The sequence below is a fragment of the Phaethon lepturus genome, unplaced genomic scaffold, assembly GCF_000687285.1.
Source record: "Phaethon lepturus isolate BGI_N335 unplaced genomic scaffold, ASM68728v1 scaffold48513, whole genome shotgun sequence".
NCBI classification, from domain to species: Eukaryota; Metazoa; Chordata; class Aves; order Phaethontiformes; family Phaethontidae; genus Phaethon; species Phaethon lepturus.
In genome coordinates this window covers 24505-43005 of record NW_010529318.1, presented here as the reverse complement: position 1 = coordinate 43005, position 18501 = coordinate 24505, and the positions used below count along the sequence as shown (strand labels likewise).

At 38.2% G+C, this 18501-nt stretch overlaps 1 protein-coding gene across 1 annotated transcript in view; it reads right to left on the bottom strand.

Annotated features, from left to right (window-relative positions):
• The window catches only part of BIRC6 (baculoviral IAP repeat containing 6), a gene marked incomplete at its 3' end in the record, with an annotated part of 95893 nt that overhangs the window by 68272 nt on the left and 9120 nt on the right, over positions 1 to 18501 (bottom strand). The window contains exons 8-10 of the mRNA XM_010283892.1: positions 15936 to 15994; positions 13194 to 14588; positions 3397 to 3546 (exon numbers count right to left, since the gene is read on the bottom strand). Of these exons, the coding sequence (XP_010282194.1) occupies positions 3397 to 3546; positions 13194 to 14588; positions 15936 to 15994 (1604 nt within the window). The remainder of the gene's footprint in view (positions 1 to 3396; positions 3547 to 13193; positions 14589 to 15935; positions 15995 to 18501) is intronic.

The following is an 18501-nucleotide window of genomic DNA, read 5'->3' as shown; positions in this document are numbered from 1 at the left end:
TTAATTTCAGTAATATAGCAAACACCTTTATTTTTACTGCCAAATGTGAACCTCATTAGCTAGATGACACTGCAATGAGAACTGAGATCATAGCTCAAACTGTGCAACAACTCCATCTTTGAGCAGACTTTATTTGTTCTGCTTCATTCTCCCTCCCCCTGCAACAGAAATAATTACAAATTCAGAGTATTCAGAGCAGTCACACGTAACGTTCTATCAATCCCCAAAACTGAAAAATGAAGGACTTAACTTTCCAGTGCTGTCAAGTATACCTGGCTTCTTTTGCAAAATTCCATTATTTTTGTTATATTGTAATAGTGAGTTACTACAAGCGGAAGTTCTAATAACAATCTTGAAAAAAGGTTTTAAACTGGTCAGGAATACTAATATTCTTTTTCAATTAGTTTCTTAAAAAAGCATTATTTTAGATTACTTCACCACAAAAACCCTTTACTCCTTAAAAGGAATTATAATTTTAAGATAATCTAAGATTCATGGCTCAGTAAGGTTAACATATTTCCTTCTAAAACAATACAATTTAAAATGTATCCCAGTTGTAAATCTTATTTTCTAGCCTGCATTTAAGAAACACATTCCAGAATGCCAACAACAAAGAAAAATAAAACACACGAACAAACCCCACAATATACATGAACAATATATGGACAAAAGCTTGTGCTTGTTGCTGTGGTTTCTACCCTGACGACACCATCTTTTAGCTACAGTTTCAGAGGACACCATAGTTATTTCATAAAAACACCCTGCTGCTGCCTGCCATCACCTGTGAATGAGGTGTAGAGATCTAAGACTTTATGCTCAGTCAGATCTGCCTAGAAGTTATTTTCCCCAAAGAGAAAGCTTTCTGTTGAGCTAAGTCTCTGTCTGGAAAACATGTTAAGACAGAAGTGGCAGAAAATGTTTTTTCTGCTGTTTGCGACTTTGATTAAAAGAGGAGCAACACTGATGTTATAGATGTTGGGGGCAACGTCTGATTATGATCCATACACATGCTGACATCTTAATTACTTTCTTTTTATTATTGTGCATTACTGTTTGTACAGTCTTAGCAATCGTTCACATATTATATGCTAATATAAGAATAGCTAATACGAATCCAGTATTATTGACTTTACTATCCTTAACCCGGATAGTTCAGACTAAGAGGTCTGCAACGAACGTTTGGTTTGAACTCTTCCCCCCAGCCCCCTCATTTCAGCACTGGCTTCCTATGACTATTAAGCTTCTCTCACAGCTTTTAGTGGCTCAGTTTGATGCCACAGCAAAACAGTACTCAATTAATCTGATCATTACTGTGTATCCAACAACTGTTTGGAAACCATTACAGACCAAGGTCAAGCAATACTACACTCCGAATTATATGACTACTTAAAGGAGGACCTGCAGCTTGTGGACAATCTAAAGATACAGCTATGTTCAAGTCTATAAGTAAATCCTTTTCTTGTTCCAGTAAGCCATATTCAAGCCTATACTGAAGGCTGGATGGGGAGGAGAACAAGAAAAACAACAAAAAAAATTTGCCCCTTACAGTACCAGCAGAATTTAAACAGTAATGATCATCAATCTGATTCATCAGGTTAATCAAAGTTACCATTTGATTGGAAGTCACTTAAACCTGTTGATAAGCTACTGTACAGGGAATGCAGCTATTGAAGCACATCTGGAACTTCAGGAATGGCTCCTTTGGTGAAAAAGAGGAACAGGCTTCAGTCCTCAACGCAGAGAAAAGAGCAACTGCTGTACTGCTGCTTACAGATAATGTTATGACAAAAAGCATCTTTTCCTTCTCTCTTTTGATCATCTCTTCTGGAGTAAAATCAGGGGTCATAACGAACACAGCACAACACAAAGTGTTACAAGGCTGGCAGCAAGCAAGGGTTTGGGGAGAAAGACAACAAGTAGCCTGTTGACAACAAAGATGTCATCCTCCAAAATGGTTCTTGTACTCCCACTCAGTCCTCTCCCAGCTTTTTTGTCATCTGCAGCTGCAGGCAAAGACACTCCACATCACACACACAAAATTACCATCACTTCTCTCAAATAGTCATAGCTACCTGAATGGTTTATTTCCATTGTATCATTGCTTTATCTTCATGCTTTATATTATTTATTCTTGTATTTTATATCCTAGGTCACCTATTCCCAGTATATCCCTGTTTCTGTCCTAACAGACATGACCAAAACCTCCAAACTCCAGACCAACTAATGTAATTATGCTTTGTGTCGCCTTCAACAATTGCAGGTTTAAAAAAAAAAAAGGAAAAACATAATATAGTTTTACAGCACTCTCAAACAATTCCCTTAAAACTCAAAGCAAGATTACATATATATATACACACACACACACATTTAAAATCTCAGCATGTCTACTCAAATCTTCCTCAGGTTTAACCACCAAATAAGATTTGTTGTTAAGTTTTAATAGCAAGTTATGGACACTACAGCATCTTTGGATGAGGGCTGAGAAAACCTGCACACTTCCTGTTCTCCCTTACAAGCAGGAGGAACCCCTCACATTTTTCCCCTTCTTCCTGACTACACAAGGAACAACCCTCTCACCCAACTTCTTATTTTTCCTAAGTGGGCCAGAATACTACAAAAGGCAGCAGACTGGTGGCAAGACTGGTATGAGAACTGCAGTAAAGATAAGACCTAAACATGATGTTTAGGGTAAAAATATAATTTGGACAATTAGAAACAATTATTTCTCGTTGTCCAAGGGCAAATAACCTTTCCAGGAAGGAAACTAGCAGGTAAATGGCAGCAGAATTTGAGTATATATCAACTCACACAACCCAGCCAAAGTCCAAGAGTTCACATCATAAGCCTGATTTATCAGCAGCAACTGCACTGCTTGAAGTATAGAGAGCACCAGTTTCACTGTGTGCAACAGTAACAGTTGAATACATGTTTTGAACAGTTTTGTTAAGTAGAGCTGTACAGCTTCTGCAGGAAACTTCAAAGCAATTTTACGTAATGAACATATGATTTTAATTCCACATAAAGAGCTCAAGCCTATGTAAACTATGAGGGAAGCTCAGTGCCTGCACCATTACCTGTTTCTCCCTGTCTGCCACACTTAGAATCTCTCCACATGTAGAGACTAGAAAAACAATCAGTTATACAAAAGTGTTGGTTTTGTTTTGGTTTTGTGGTTTGTTGTTGTTTGTGTTTTTTTTGTTTCTTTTTGTTTTTAAATCAGGAACTGCTGAAGTGTTATGCTTGTACATAACCAGTGATAAGACATACAGTAACTATAGAACTCCAACTTTGGGCAGAAAAAAAAGTATAAAGCAGCATGCTATTAACTTAACTCATCTTAATATACAGCTTCAAGAATTTTTTTACTTAGGATACATTTAAACATGTGCAGTTTACCTGTAATGCCTGGACTAGAAGGGTTAGATAAGGGCTTGGTGCCTTCTGATGATTGTTCTACACTTTTGGAAAGGGATCCATCTACGAGTATATCAGCTTCATCTATGTCATCGCAGGTCCCTCCAATCTGAAGGAAATGAAGTTCTCCACCTAGAATCATCATAGACAACAAAAGAAGCAAGTTTAGAAAGGCATACAGCTAAACTCAACAACTGCAAGCCTGTCTTGTGAGAAGAGCTACACAAATTATGACAGTAGTTATGTAGGACCTGAAACCAGTAAGATTATACAGGAATACTCATTTTGCTTCACTACTACAAATTTTTTCATGGTAAATGCAACACAGAACTATAAAAATACTAACTCCAGTTGTGAATGGCATCAAACGAAAAAAAAAAATATTGGGGGGGGTGAAGGTATTTAACTAAGGAATCCTCAATAGGAACGCAAAATCATAACCATTATGACACTTTCCATAATGCAAAACATGCTTTAAACAGAAAATATTCCATCATGTCAACTGAAGGCCTACACTACCTCATTTGTACAGATTACATAGACTTCCTTTTAAAGTTCAATATTTGAGAACTGAAAAATCACTTCCCCACTGAACTCTCCTAACTAAGGGGCTCTTCACAGTATTTCATAAAACCTGGTATAACAACACTGATCAGGTCAACAGCCAAAACAGCAAGTCCAAAATTTTCAAGGGACACAATGTTTTGATGGGAGCTTGAAATCATTCAAGGAAGTTGCCCGTTATTCATCACTACAGATAGAGATAGATGGATTCAATAATTTCCAAAGAAGTCACTGAGAAAGAATGCTCAATCTTACATAAGGTTGAGGGGAAGGGAAGGGCCGTTAACAGTTTTAGAAGTTACAAAAATTCTAATCAGTAGGATTTAAATAGAGAGGAAAATCCTAGGGCAGGCCTTTCACAGTTTTTCTGAAAATTGATTACAGATTGTCCTTCAGCATCTGACTGATGTTATGACAAACCCTGTTATGCAAATTATCCAGGTAATCTGAAATAAACAAACTTGAGATAATACATGTAATAAAAACTCAAGATAAAAGCATGATCAGCGGGTACATTTTCTGCACTGTGGGGGATGAGAGGAATGAAACGGAAAGCGATAGAGAGGCACAGCGAGGCAGAGTGCAAGTGTGTGGGAGGCAGAGACCGCTAGTACAGGGGGTTTTTTTTGGATCTGAGTAAGAAAGGCCTGACAACAAATGGCTTAATAAAACAGCTATTTTAACAAGACAGAATAAAAAGAGGAAAATAGCAGCTCAAATGACCAAACAGGAAGAACCTCACCATGGACAGGCTCTGCGCAGTGTGCTGTGGGAAAATCCACCTGGGGCCTGGGTGATGCTGCACGAAAGCAGGGACGTGAGATTTTTTCACTATCTATATTTCTCCTTTTATTTTATCTTATTAAAACAGCTATTTCATTAAGCCATTTGCTGGTGGGGCCTTTCCCACCGAGATCCAGCAAGAAGCCTGTACCGCCCCGCTCTCAGCCCAAACCCACACACCCCCGGTGCAGAACAGTACATCCTGAGTAGAGCCCAAGACTGGAAGGCAAAAAAATAGTTCTAGCAAATAACACTTATAATGAGTTTCCTTGAAATTAAACAGCTCACAAATGAGCAATTTTCCTCAAAGAGAATTAGGGACTCATTAGAAAACACAGACCGTGACAACTTCATTTCATAATAAGCCAAACCTCAGTTTCTTTCCTGTGCTATTTATCAAATATCAATGATGAGAATGATCTCAACAAGCAAAACCAGAAAATGCCCTGTCCCGGAGTTCACCCTCATGCAATGGAAGTTCAATATACTGACTTGTACCATTCTCCCAGTTTTACAGGTCACAGCAGGAAAAATGCCAAAGAACTTCAGAAAGTTGTGTTTTTTCTAAGGGAAAGCCATGCCAAGGTCTCACTTATTCTGTAAATGGTTGCATAGGGTTTGATTTTGGAGAAACAAAACCTTGGTCCTCAAACCAAGTTTCTGAGTTTCTGTCACTAACTAACAGCAGCAAAAAACATCCTTACCATTTAATCCATAACTACAAGAGAAGAGTTACAATCCCTGCATTCCTGAAAGACTCCAGCACCCTTCCAAGAAAACTTCTGTGCTAAACTTGAGATATCTCACTTCCTCGGATTTGTTTTTTAAAAACTTCTTTAATGAAGTTTATCATGAACTTCAGTTACACAGTATTAGCCTATAAAATTATGAGTGCTTATGCACACTTTCCACAACCCTGCAGGTGGCTTTACTCTTGTACCACAAAGGAAGCATTTGCTCTCATAGGAGATCCAAAGATGATCTTCTGATAATGCATGCTTAATTATTTGTTTCAAAGATACCACAGATCCTATAGTCAAGTGGCAGGGGGGAAAAAAAAAAATTTGATCTGTGTAAAAAAACAGCAGCACTGACTTCCCTGTCCCCCCCTTCTTACTACTGGCTCATGTTATTCACTAGTAGGCTGCAAGTGACTCATCTGGTGCTTTCCAATTCTAGGCAGGTAGCAAACGTTCTAAGTAGTAGTTTATCTGAAGACTTCTCTGCTTGCATCACTTTGACAGAGATGATAAATGCTTCTGCTGTATTACTAAGAAGATACGAAAGCTGCTACTGACTTACTGAGTGATCACAAAGGAGAATAATTGGAAACCAGCATCATTATACTTCACATGTTCAAAGGTAACACATTGAAAACATTGTCAATTTAATCATGAATTGTATTTAAAATCTGTAATTTGCTTGGACTCAAGAACCTGGTGGGTTATACAAACAGAACATACGAATCGTAAGACCATCCAAATAAACCCCAAGCTTCCTTCTGGCAAAACAGTTACCAGTTCCAGGAAAGCAGCACTGGCACCAGCTAGAGAACATGTCAGAGACTAGGCCACTACAGTCAAAGCCAATCTGGTGAAATGTTTGGTGTCCTGAACATACCCTGCACTCTGGCAGGAGTCTGGAGGAGTGACACAATGGTCAGAGCAAATCGTAACACAAGGACACAGTTGAACAATACCCACATAGTTAAAGAAATTAAGAAAACAAAGCCGTAGCACAGGAAACTATCCACTAAACTTCAGAATTCTCCCTGACTCACCACTGCCTGTACAGAAAGGGTTAGCTCTAAACTTACTAGCTCAGAACACTTGAAAAATGTCCTCAAGAAAGCTTCCCCAAAACCTCACTCCAGCAGAATTTAGACTATTCTTGGAGATTTCAGCTGTAAAATGCCATCCTGCCTTATGAAAAAATAGAATGCAACTGAACAGGGACATGTGAAAGTTACTACGCCTAGCAAGAAATAATTAAATGCACTATTATGGGATGAAGAAAAAACAGCTAGCCAGCAGTTCTGTAAAAGAGGCTCATGTGAGTCAGAAGATAAACCTGATTCAATTTCCTGCTCAAAAGTGCAAACATACCACTATGTATACGCACACATGGTATGTACAGACTGCAGAGCTGCTAAGGAATTCTTGTGTTCCATTCAAAGACATCTGTAGGAGTACTGTGCCTGATTTTAGGTGTCTCATCAAGAAACAAATGGAATGACTGGAGCAGGTCTTTTGGGAGAGTAAGGCTTTTTTTTTCTTTCAAAGCCCCTGAGAAAAGTTTAAAAGGACCGGAGCTTAAGAAAACAAATGGTTGGAGGAGGACAGTACCTAAATAAACTCTGTCTTCCCCTCCCTTTTTGAAGCAATCTCTTTGCCATGTTCATAAAGCATAGTACAACAGTAATAACTCCAATCACCAAAGATGATAACAGGCTAAACACTAGAAAAAAAAAATAATCATCAAGGACAGCATGCAGTAGAAGAAATTTTGTGACTAGGCTGTTAAAACTCCATCTTGAGGATCTTCAAAAACAGGCTGATCAGGACTCCCGAATAGGTAAATGCAATTGATCCTGATTTGAAGATGATCTCTCAGCATCACTTCCAATGCTAATTCTGATGTAGAAAAAACTTAACCTCTCACCAGTCTCATGAGACCCCATTGCCTATGAGGGCAGAAAACTGAATACACTGAATTGATTCCTAAACTTCAAATACATCAGTAAGCAAGGCTGACAAAGCCTAATGACATGGAAGAGACAAATAGGATAGGCAAACGAAACCAGAAAAAAACCCTAGAGAGTAATACATTGTATACAACTCAGGAGCAAGAAATCTGTTATAATTGGAAGGTACAAGATTTGAGGGAATCAATTCTCAAATGTATGAAAGTACCAACCAGTTCTGCCAGGCTTGCAACAAGAAATACTGGCATAGACAACTCACTTTTGACATACCAAACTCCAGTCTGAAAAAAAACACTTTATCCAACAAAGGGGAGCAACTAGAAAAACCCTTGTTATAATGCAAGACTGGAGGCAAGAATTTAGGAGAATTAAGTATATAGAAAATAACATTAAAGAAAGAAAAAACACAAAACAGACACCTAAAGAAAAAAGTGCTTATAAATGAAAGTGTAAAGCAATCAGTAAGATACAAATGTATGTGATGGGTTACTTTTCAGTGTTCGTGGATTTCGTTTACAGCTTCCAACTCTGACTAATTCAGAAGTAGACAATATCCAAAAGAACTGATCCAATGTGATCACAGAATGAGGGAATCTTAGAATCTTTGGGTTGGAAGGGACCTTTTAAGGTCATCTAGTCCAACCTGCAGTGAGCAGGGACATCTTCAACTAGATCAGGTTGCTCAGAGCCCCATCCAACCTGACCTTGAATGTTTCCAGGGATGGGGCATCTACCACTTCTCTGGGCAACCTGTGCCAGGGTTTCACCACCCTCATTGTGAAAAATTTCCTCCTTATAGCTAGTCTAAATCCACCCTCTTTTAGTTTAAAACCATTACCCCTTGTCCTACTGCTAGGGACCCTGATAAACAGTCTGTCCCCATTTTTGTTATAAGCCCCCTTCAAGTACTGGAAGGCTGCTATAAGGTGTCCCTGGACCCTTCTCTTCTCCAGGCTGAACAACCCCAACTCTCTCAGCCTTTCCTTGTAGGAGAGATGTTCCATCCCTCTGATCATTTTTGTGGCCCTCCTCTAGATCCTCTCCAACAGGTCCATGTCTCTTCTGTGCTGAGAGCTCCAGAGCTGGATGCAGTACTATAGGATCTAGGAATTGCTATTTGTGAGAATCTGATTATGGAACTTCAACTGCAGTTGGGTCTTTTTGTCTGTAGGCTCTGAAGCAATACAGGCAGAAAAAAAGAACTGCTTGAATGAAAAAGCACTAGAGTTCTTCTTTCTGATGATAAAAACAAGTAGTAAAACTTTTTTCCCCTTGCTTTTCCTCAAACTAGTTCCAAATAATAATTAAACTGAAAATATAACTAAATAAATTTAGGGAACTACTGAAGAACCACTTCTTAAAAATCAAATTAATTTTCTGTTGAGAGATTTTTTTGCTAGATGTAATGCGAAGACAAATATTAGCATTTTCAACGAGACTCAGTAAGGAAATGATTTACTGTAAAACCTTCACTCACACACATTCAAAAACTAGATTTTTGCAATAATTAGATTGTAGATTTTAGGTGAGCACAATCCAGGAATGTTTCACTCACTAGAAGGAACTCTAGCACTCAAACAGATCGCACAGATTTTAGCACCTACTCCATCAGACAGTCTGGGCGAAAAGTAGCTGCTTCACCACAACACCCTGAACATTTCTGCTTCTCGTAGCATTTGTTTGAAATGCCACCTCACTTTCCTACTCAATAATATTTCTTCAGAGACCTTCAGACACTGAAGTTTGTAACTTGACAAGGGAGAACCATCAGTAGCAATGAAAGACAGAAAACTGACAATTCTTAATGATCCTTTAAAAAATACTCCAAGAAACACAAGTATGCACAATTTTCAAAACTGCCAAAACAAAACACAAGCAGAGATTTGCACCTTTATATCAGATTTAAAAAGGAACATTTCAGATATGTCCATTTTTCCACCTCATTCCATATTCTAAAGCAAAGTTCAACAAAATTGCCTGTATGGCAGCTAACCACATCTAAGCAGCTAAATTGAGGAAACAAACCAAAACAAACCCAAAAAAAGAAAAAAGTAGAACATATGCTGCAAACTGTTTTCTTAAGTAATTTTTGGTAGGACTGCAATTTAAAAAAAGAAATATAATTCAATGAAAACTGAGAGGTAAAGAAAGTGGTGACAACTATAACTCTGGAAATCTATGCATCCAAACCACACTATATCTGATCCTCTTAAACACCAGATAACAGGCTTCAAATATCATCAAAAGACCACCCTGCAGCTGTAACCCCATTCAAAAACAATACCTGTCAGGCTACTGCAGAGTTTTATAACAAAGAATTTACTTATTTTGAATGCTACAAAAGCAGAATTTAAGCTGTTTTATATTAATGACACAAGACAAAATGTTTAAAACCGCCATATGATAACGCACAAAGCACTACTGTAGTCTATTAACTACGGTCTATTAACTGTAGTTTACCTTGGCCAAGGGGAAGAGAAGAAAGCAAAATACAAAGAGATTAAAGTCCACTAAGTTTGCTTAACAGAACTGGAACCAAGAATATACTTATACTTGCACACTTCTCCCCAGAGGTCAACTTCAGAAACAGAGAAGCACCTGGAGCTGACACCAAGAGGTAATGTTTTGAAGCGGGATAGGAATAATTATTCCCAATTCGAAGTTGCATGATGGTGAATACAGGTCTAAAGTATCTTTACATAAATCCACTCAAAACCTGAAACACCCATTCGTGCAAAGGTTTCTTGTCAGTTATATATCAAAGGCAGCTTGGAGAAAAATTATATATTCTACCAATGAAAATAATGTCAACAAGCAGGAGCAGCAGCAAAGAAAAAGGCTATTCTGCATCCAAAACTTTCAGACATTAAAGTACCTCTTTGCCTACTCCCACCATCCCAACAAGTAAATAGGAAAGAATATACTGCTCAGCTTATATCCTTAAATAGTTTTCCAACAACATCCAAGCATTTCCAGTGCATGTAGGGTCCAGATCTTCCACTTACTTTTCACTTATGTCTTTGCACTAGAAGTTACTTGCTAGAACCACTAACGTTGAATACATCAGTGAATACAGCTATTCTACTTTCAACACATACCTTCCTAACGCTGTCAGACTGCCGGCACCATTCCATATGTGGTAGTAAATACAGAGGAGCAAAGACCTCAAAGTGATTTTGGAAGAAGCCCAAGAAAAGTGCATTTAAGAAAAAATACTAATAATTTTTAAAAATATCTTCAGCCACCTAGCAGCTAATCGAGCAATTTTACCCACTTATAGCCAAAAAATTAAAGGATTACTATGCTTCAACACAACAAAAACTATGCAAAGCCTATTCCTTATATCAAGTTATTCAAATGTACAACAAGATATAGGATAAAAAAGGTATATTAATAGTTGAGCTTTTTTATTTGCTTTTTCTATTAGTATTTCTGAATTTTATGCAGTACAGTTATTTATAAACATTTAAGATCAACTCATTCCTTACAAAGCTTCATATTTTGGTACAAACGTAGGAGACTGAGGCTTCAGATGTACCTAGTATCAGACACTGAAATCCAGACTTCTAACGGACATTGGTCCCTAAATATTTATGATGGCTTTGGGCTTAATATCTCAAAAATGAGAAAAATTATACCAGGATAAGTGACTGAAATGTTAAAAAAGGAACAGAAATTGAAAGCTTCTAAAGACATTTAAGCAACAAATTCTGAAGTTCATTCTGACTTGGTTGCAGAGCAGAAAATCAAGTTCCAAATAGAGGTGCAGTGGGCGTAAATAAAAGGTAAGAATAATCAATGGATAAAAAACCCCAAAGAGTTATCAAAGTACTATATTCAAAAGAAGAAACTTGAAGGCAGAGGGATACCTGTGACATCTAGGACTACAGAAGAAAAAACCCATAATCTCGGTCATCTTGAAGGCAGCAAGAACAAAAGAAGTCATGGCAAAGCTATTTATAAATTACTAGATGGATATTATAACATACTCAGAGAGAAAAAAATACAGATATTTACTGAAAAAGCAGAATGATATGCTTGTCTATTACGAGGAAGATGATGTATTCTCCAGTCAGTAACAGAGATGGTCGTTATCTAGGCAGAAGAGGCAAATACTCCTACACACACAGAATAAATGCTCCAAACTCAACAGACCTGCATATCTTTCACTCAAGGTCCCAAAACAGGTTTAGGTAATGCCAAACGCTAAAAGAATATAATTATCATACACACTAATGCTGGATGGGAAAGTATTGTGCACATTAACAATAAGACCTTTAACTTTTATCACTAATCTTAAAACACAAGAAAGACAGAATAGATTTGATGTAAGAAAGAATTAGTATTAGTACAATTCTGGAGAAAAAACCTTAGCAAGGTCTGGGTTTTGTTAAATTGAGACTGCAGTTTGATCAGCAAAGTATAGGTAAAAAAAATTATGACATGGACACAACAGTTATACTAACAGTTTCCAAAGGCAATTAACCTTTCAAATAACCATTCTATTTTAACTAGGAAAAAGCATGCATTTTTAAGTAAAGCTAAACCAGTTTAAGACATTTCTTCAATAGCAGTTACCAAAAGAGAACATTTTAGTAAATATGAATGTTTCCATTGAGAATCTGCAGATATAAACACTAGTTGCTAACACATGATGTTTTCATCCATACAAAAAAAAGCATATCTTAAGTTCTCCACCACTAAAACTCTTGTTAGCTAAGTGATAAACACAGGTCCCTTCTCAGACATGAGATTTCTACAATAAACTTGACTTTATCTGTTGGAAATAACAGATAAATCTGATTTAACAACGGCTCATAAGCGGACTGTGTAATCAACATGCCACCACTACAAAAGGAGGAAATGTGTCAATTTAAATTTTTCTAGTAAAGTTCAACATGTTATTGGTGGGAGTTCATTTGAAACGTGTGAACCATCCCATCAGCTTAGCCCCTCTGAGAGGCTAAGCGTTTCCATCAAAGCTGCATTCAAGTGCAGGAGAACTAAATGAGACATTGGTGCACAGAGGAACTCCACTGGATGACAGCCAGAGCTGTTTCCACTGCCCCAAGGCGACACAAGGAAGTGGGGAGGTGTGTGGTGGTTTTGGGATTTCTATGAAATAGCAGTTGCCTGGACTTGAGTTACACTCCCCTCCTACCTGCCCCCTCCCCCTCAAAATGCCTTCTGTTTATTTTGAAAAAGATTTAACAATCCTGGTAATCCAATGGATAGTCTGCCGCTCATGCTCAAAGACGTGTAATCCCAATTGAAAAAGGCTGAAGCAGAACCAGCAGCCCTATCTGAAAGAAAATAGAATTGACCACTGGAATAAGGCATAAAAGCATTATTCTTCTCTAGCTTCTCGAGTATCACCAATTACAGACAGGAGACATTTTTCTGAAACGTGGCTCTCTAGCACAGGAATTATTACATACAGGAATTACTTTTATTTGTTTTGGATTTAAGAAAAATCAGTGCCTCTACAAGAACAAATTTACCAGTATGTCGGACATACCCAAGAGTTATTCCCATTTTAGAGATTAAAATCTACATTTAAGATGAGGATTAACTACAGTCCATGCTCCCTCGAACAGAATTAAACCATACATAAATTCAACGGAATTTGCCTGTTACTATTTTGAAACTTCAATTCTAACATTCTGTAATATAATCCAAATACAGTCAAATCAAGCATTTTTTTTTTTTTTTTTAAGAAGAGTCTTACCTTTGGTGCATGCACATAATCTGTCTGTGCCCGAACAGTATATCACAGAGACAAACATATCTGGTTCCTCAGTGCCCTCTTTTTTAGGTGGCTCCACTTTGGCCAGAATTTCAAAGTTCGAAAGATCTAGTATTTTTACATATCCTCCCTGAGTAGTTATTACCAGGTGCCCAAGAGTACAGATCTCGGATCTTCTCTCTCTCCCACTGCCATTTTTAGAAGTTAATTGTATTTCCTCTACAGGCTCCTCACAGTCATCCTCTCGATTATCCAATATATCTGGTGGGAGCAAAATCATTGAGGTAATTGTGTCTTGGGGATCTTTGATATGCTGGATTTTTACCGGTTCCTCCTCTAGAGTAACTATTCTAGTGGCATAATTCATCTTATAAAGCACTAGGTATCCACCACTAACACTCCTCTGTTCAGGTTGAATTATTAGAGGGGTTGGTACATCTGCTGGTGACTCATGTTGGATTACATCAATGCTCGTGCCATTCACTACAGCAAGACTTGATTCTAGTTCCCCCTTCCTTCTATTACATAGTGCCGAGTTTAATTTATTTAAATTATTCAAGGCCTCTACTTGATTTATTGCACTCAGAGATTCGACAGGACAAGTCCGCAGTCCTACTAACAAATGAACTCCATCTGCACAAGGCGTGATTGAATCTACACACAGGTTCTCCTCCTCTGCAAACTTTGGCAGACGCAGGCACTGAACCAAAGTCCCAGGCTTAGGAACCATAGAGCTCCACTTGTCCGAGTCCGGAGAAGTTAGGTTGGCTGCAGCATCTGCAAATTGTTGAATATAAGTTACAGGGGGATCCTGTAACAGCAACTGTTCCTGACTGTCCAGCTCCATTTCAATGATCTGTGGAACTGTGAAACCATCATCATGTATACTTTTACTCATAATATTGTTCATCTGTGAAAAGAGTTTTCCTGCTTTTTCATCAGACTCCTTAATGCTGTATAGCAGCAATACAGGTAAAGTCCTCCTTACCAGAGGGGAATTCAGTTCTGAATTAGTGCAGGATTCATTGTCAGTTGATCCCTGCTCTGAGACACTCTCACCTCGAGTCCTACTTAAGCCATCCAGTGACCTCTGAGAGTTACTGCTAACAGGAGAGGTAGCAGGTGATTTGTATGTTAATAGGCCTCCAGCTAATAAACAAGGAAAGGGAATGTTGTGTTGTTCTAGATGTTTTTCCTTCATCTTTTCACTCTTACAGTTGGCCAAACAGGGATTTGCCCCAAGTTCTTCTAGATCCTTAACCGTGTCTTCCAGAACATTTGCAACAATTTCCCACTGAAGTTTTTCAGGTTGCTGAAGAATGCTGAGAGCTGTTATATCAAGGCTGACTTCCATGGTTTCTTTTTGTGATGTATGCCCTTTAAAACAAAAATGTTTAATATAATCTATGTTCAATAAAAAGGAATCATATCGGACTTATCCGCATAATTAAGCAAAAAAAGTCACTGGTCTACAGTTTCAATATATTAAAACATTCCATATGCTCAAGATTTGATAGTCAAGAAACAAGAAAAGAGGCCCAGAATTCTATTCCTGCCACATAGACTAATGGTTCTCCTAATTTTATCAGCAAGAGTGAAAGTAAAGAGAACAGGACATTAGCCTTTGTAACAAGTCTCCCAGTAAACAGCGTTATCTTTCTACCAATTATTTTACTTGGCTAGACCACCATACTGAAATCCAACCAATCTAATAAACTCAAATCATGTTCTGCCATATATTATTCCCCTTCCTACCTAGACAATCTAGTGCCATCAAAAATCTGCAATTCCAGAGCTTCATTCTCCAATCTTAATTGAAAAACATGTCATTTTACTCTAAAATTTGACACTTCCCACCATGTAACAGATCACCTTATTAGAAACTTAAAGCTGTTAGAAAACAAAACCCAGTAAGAGACACTAAAAATTAAGAGATAGCCTGATCAAATTAAACAGTACTGCAAGAATAATTGAACTGTTCTGATTCATTGTTAAGTAACATAAAGATTACAAAGGACACTGTACAAACCCACATTAAGAGGTGACAAGCAAAAATGACAGAGCACCATCTTTGCTAATACTTTTGTTGAAAAAAAAATCCTTTTTACATCTCAAGCCTATTTCCTTGTGTGTATGCACATGCGCATGTTCTTTTTTTCCCCCATTTGCTGATCTCAAAGATGTAATCTGGATTATTGAAAATAAGTATGTAATCCTCCCTCCCATCAAAATTCCCGATTGAACCCCTAAGAAAATAACACAAGAACACCATGCATAGCACTGTTCTGCTTCCATATGAAAACTTTATTCAGGAACAGAAATACTCTATCAAAGTGCATACCCACAGGGAAACAATCAAGATACAGGAGCTCTCTCTGGCAATCATCTGCATTTAAAGAGTTTGTACAGCTATGATTTGTTCCTGTTCTAAGTAAATTATTTTAACTTGGTTTGTGTGTTTTATTGACAGGAAAATAAGCAATGCTTGTTGTCAAATAAGACATTTATTAACAAACAAAGTAGAGTTTTTCTTTTCTCCTGTAAAAAATCTCTTCACTACACAGTGACTTAAATATTGGCATTGCTTTCAGGGTAATTTTTTTTTCTTTTTTCTAATACAGTGAATATAATATCCTTTACTTTTGACAGAGCTTTTTTAGAAGCCTGAGAAGAACAATTTCCCTCCTGATCTCTAAAATATTACATGCATCAGAGATAACCTACCTGTCACAGATTCCGATCTGGAATGCTCTTCACTGTCTGAATCCTCCAGAAGGTCATCACTGAAAAAAAATTATGCATGAATGACACCATGCACACTGTACCTGCATTCTTATTTTTTAATTAAATTAAAAAAAATAGTAAAAAAATATAATGTGTATTATAATCTGGCATTTCTTTTAGTCTGCATCGTACATCCATGGATGAGTTGGTCACAGACACTAACAATACAAAGACTTTTTTTTTCCCCATCATCGAACCAGTAGGCCAGCTTTCCATTTGCTTCATTCTACTATTGTATTCCCAACAATTCAGACATAGATGGAATTAAAATGAAAGCCAGATCTCAGGAAATCTTTCCAAGAAAAACAAAACCTCTAAGAACTGATGACACCTTCTTCAAAGTTCCTCAAAATAGTCTCAGAAAAGTGGAGCTGCCAGACTGGTCTTCAATTCTACCAAGGCGATTCTGTAGCTAGTACAGAAAGTGTGCATGAACAGTGTGTTGCTTTTAAAAATACTACCAGATAAATCATTTTTTCATACAGTCAAGTTCTGTTCAAGATACCTCATGAAGAGAAATAGGGCCTTCAGTAGTTCTAAGAATCATAGAATCTTTGGGTTGGAAGGGACCTTTTAAGGTCATCTAGTCCAACCCCTCTGCAATAAGCAGCAACATCTTCAACTAGATCAGGTTGCTCAGAGCCCCATCCAAACCAACCATGAATGCTTCCAGGGATGAGGCATCTACCACTTCTCCGGGCAACCTGTGCCAGGGTTTCACCACCCTCATTGTAAAAAACTTCTTCCTTATATCTACTCTAAATCTACCCTCTTTTAGTTTAAAACCATTACCCCTTGCCCTACTGCTAGGAACCCTGATAAACAGTCTGTCCCCATCTTTGTTATAAGCCCCCTTCAAGTACTGGAAGGCTGCTATAAGGTCTCCCCAGAGCCTTCTCCAGCCTGAACAACCCCAACTCTCTCAGCCTTTCCTCGTAGGAGAGATGTTCCATCCCTCTGATGATTTTTGTGACCCTCCTCTGGACCTGCTCCAACAGGTCCATGTCTCTTCTGTGCTGAGGGCTCCAGAGCTGGATGCAGGACTCCAGGTGGGGTCTCACCAGAACAGAGGGGCAGAATCACCTTCCTCAACCTGCTGGTCACACTGCTTTGGATGTGGCCCAGGATACGGTTGGCTTTCTAGGATGTGAGTGCACGTTGCCAGCTCACGTCCAGCTTTTCATCCACCAGCACCCCCAAGGTCTTCTCAGCAGGGCTGCTCTCAATCCCTTCATCCCCCAGCCTGTACTGATACCAGAAGTTGCCCCAACCCATGTGCAGGACCCTGTACTTGGCCTTGTTCAACCTCATGAGATTCACACGGGCCCATTTCTTGAGCTTGTCTAAGTCCCTCTGGATGGCATCCCGTCCCTCAGGCATGTAAACTGCCTGAATATATGAATATAAGACTATATGAAGTTTTTATGCATCTGGCTTTTCCAATATAAAGAACAATTTCCTATTACAGGCTCTTTAGACACAGGAAGCACAGCAGTGCCTTTGCAGATTCAGGTGTAACTACTCACAATACCAAGTCAGATCCCCAAATTTCTACAAACTGAATGCTTCCTCCTCACACCCAAGAAACAGATCTTTTTTGGCTCAAACCCGATCAACCTGTTCACTTTATGACAAGACAGTGACAATTCAATACTTTGATTCTTATCCAGTTTCCTCTTGAGTGAGAAAGTGATAATAAATTTCATATAGATTAAGCGAAGTGAAAGATGCGTAGTCCTGAGCAGAATGACTGTATTATCCTTTAACCTGCTCTTAAAATTGGCTCAATTCTTTAACTCTCAAGGAGTTTACAGTCCTAAAGCTACAGTAAAAGTCTAGGTCCCAGCAGCTGTTAGGCCCCAGCTCTGATGTTGCCCACATTTCTACATACTCTCTTCAGAAGGGCAAGCTTCGTATTTGCTCTGCAGTACTGTCAGGAATCACACCAAGCTTAAAACCAAAGATTTACTTTCCTGTGCAATGTGGCAGTACTGTTACTTTACATGATGCTGAAGTTTAAGAAGAAACATTCAGAAAACTAGCAAGACTCCTCAAACACCTTCTGTCCTGCGTTTTCCAGCAATTACTCACTCTTTTGTTTGAGTTTTGGTAATATAAGAAAGGAGTTTCCAGTAACAGATTGTAAGAAGCCTAAATGAAAGAAAACTGCTTTTTCTCACTGGTTGCTTTCTAAGCGACCTTTATCTAAAAGCTTGTGACAGGACTGTCTTAATTGTTTAGAGTCTGTCTGCATGTGTTAAAGGTACAAAATGAAAGCAATTCCTAGCACATCCACATAATTTATTTTCAGAATAACATAACCAGAAATTACAGACAAGCAATCAGAGAAAAGCATCTTCCAGAAGTCCACAAGTAGCCCTTACTTTCAAAACCTGAAATACACAATCCATAAAATGAAAAACTGTTCCAAAACTTATACTCCTTTCTCTTTTTTCTCTGCCTCTGGAACATCAGCACAGGGTAACAATGAGATTTGGTATATCTC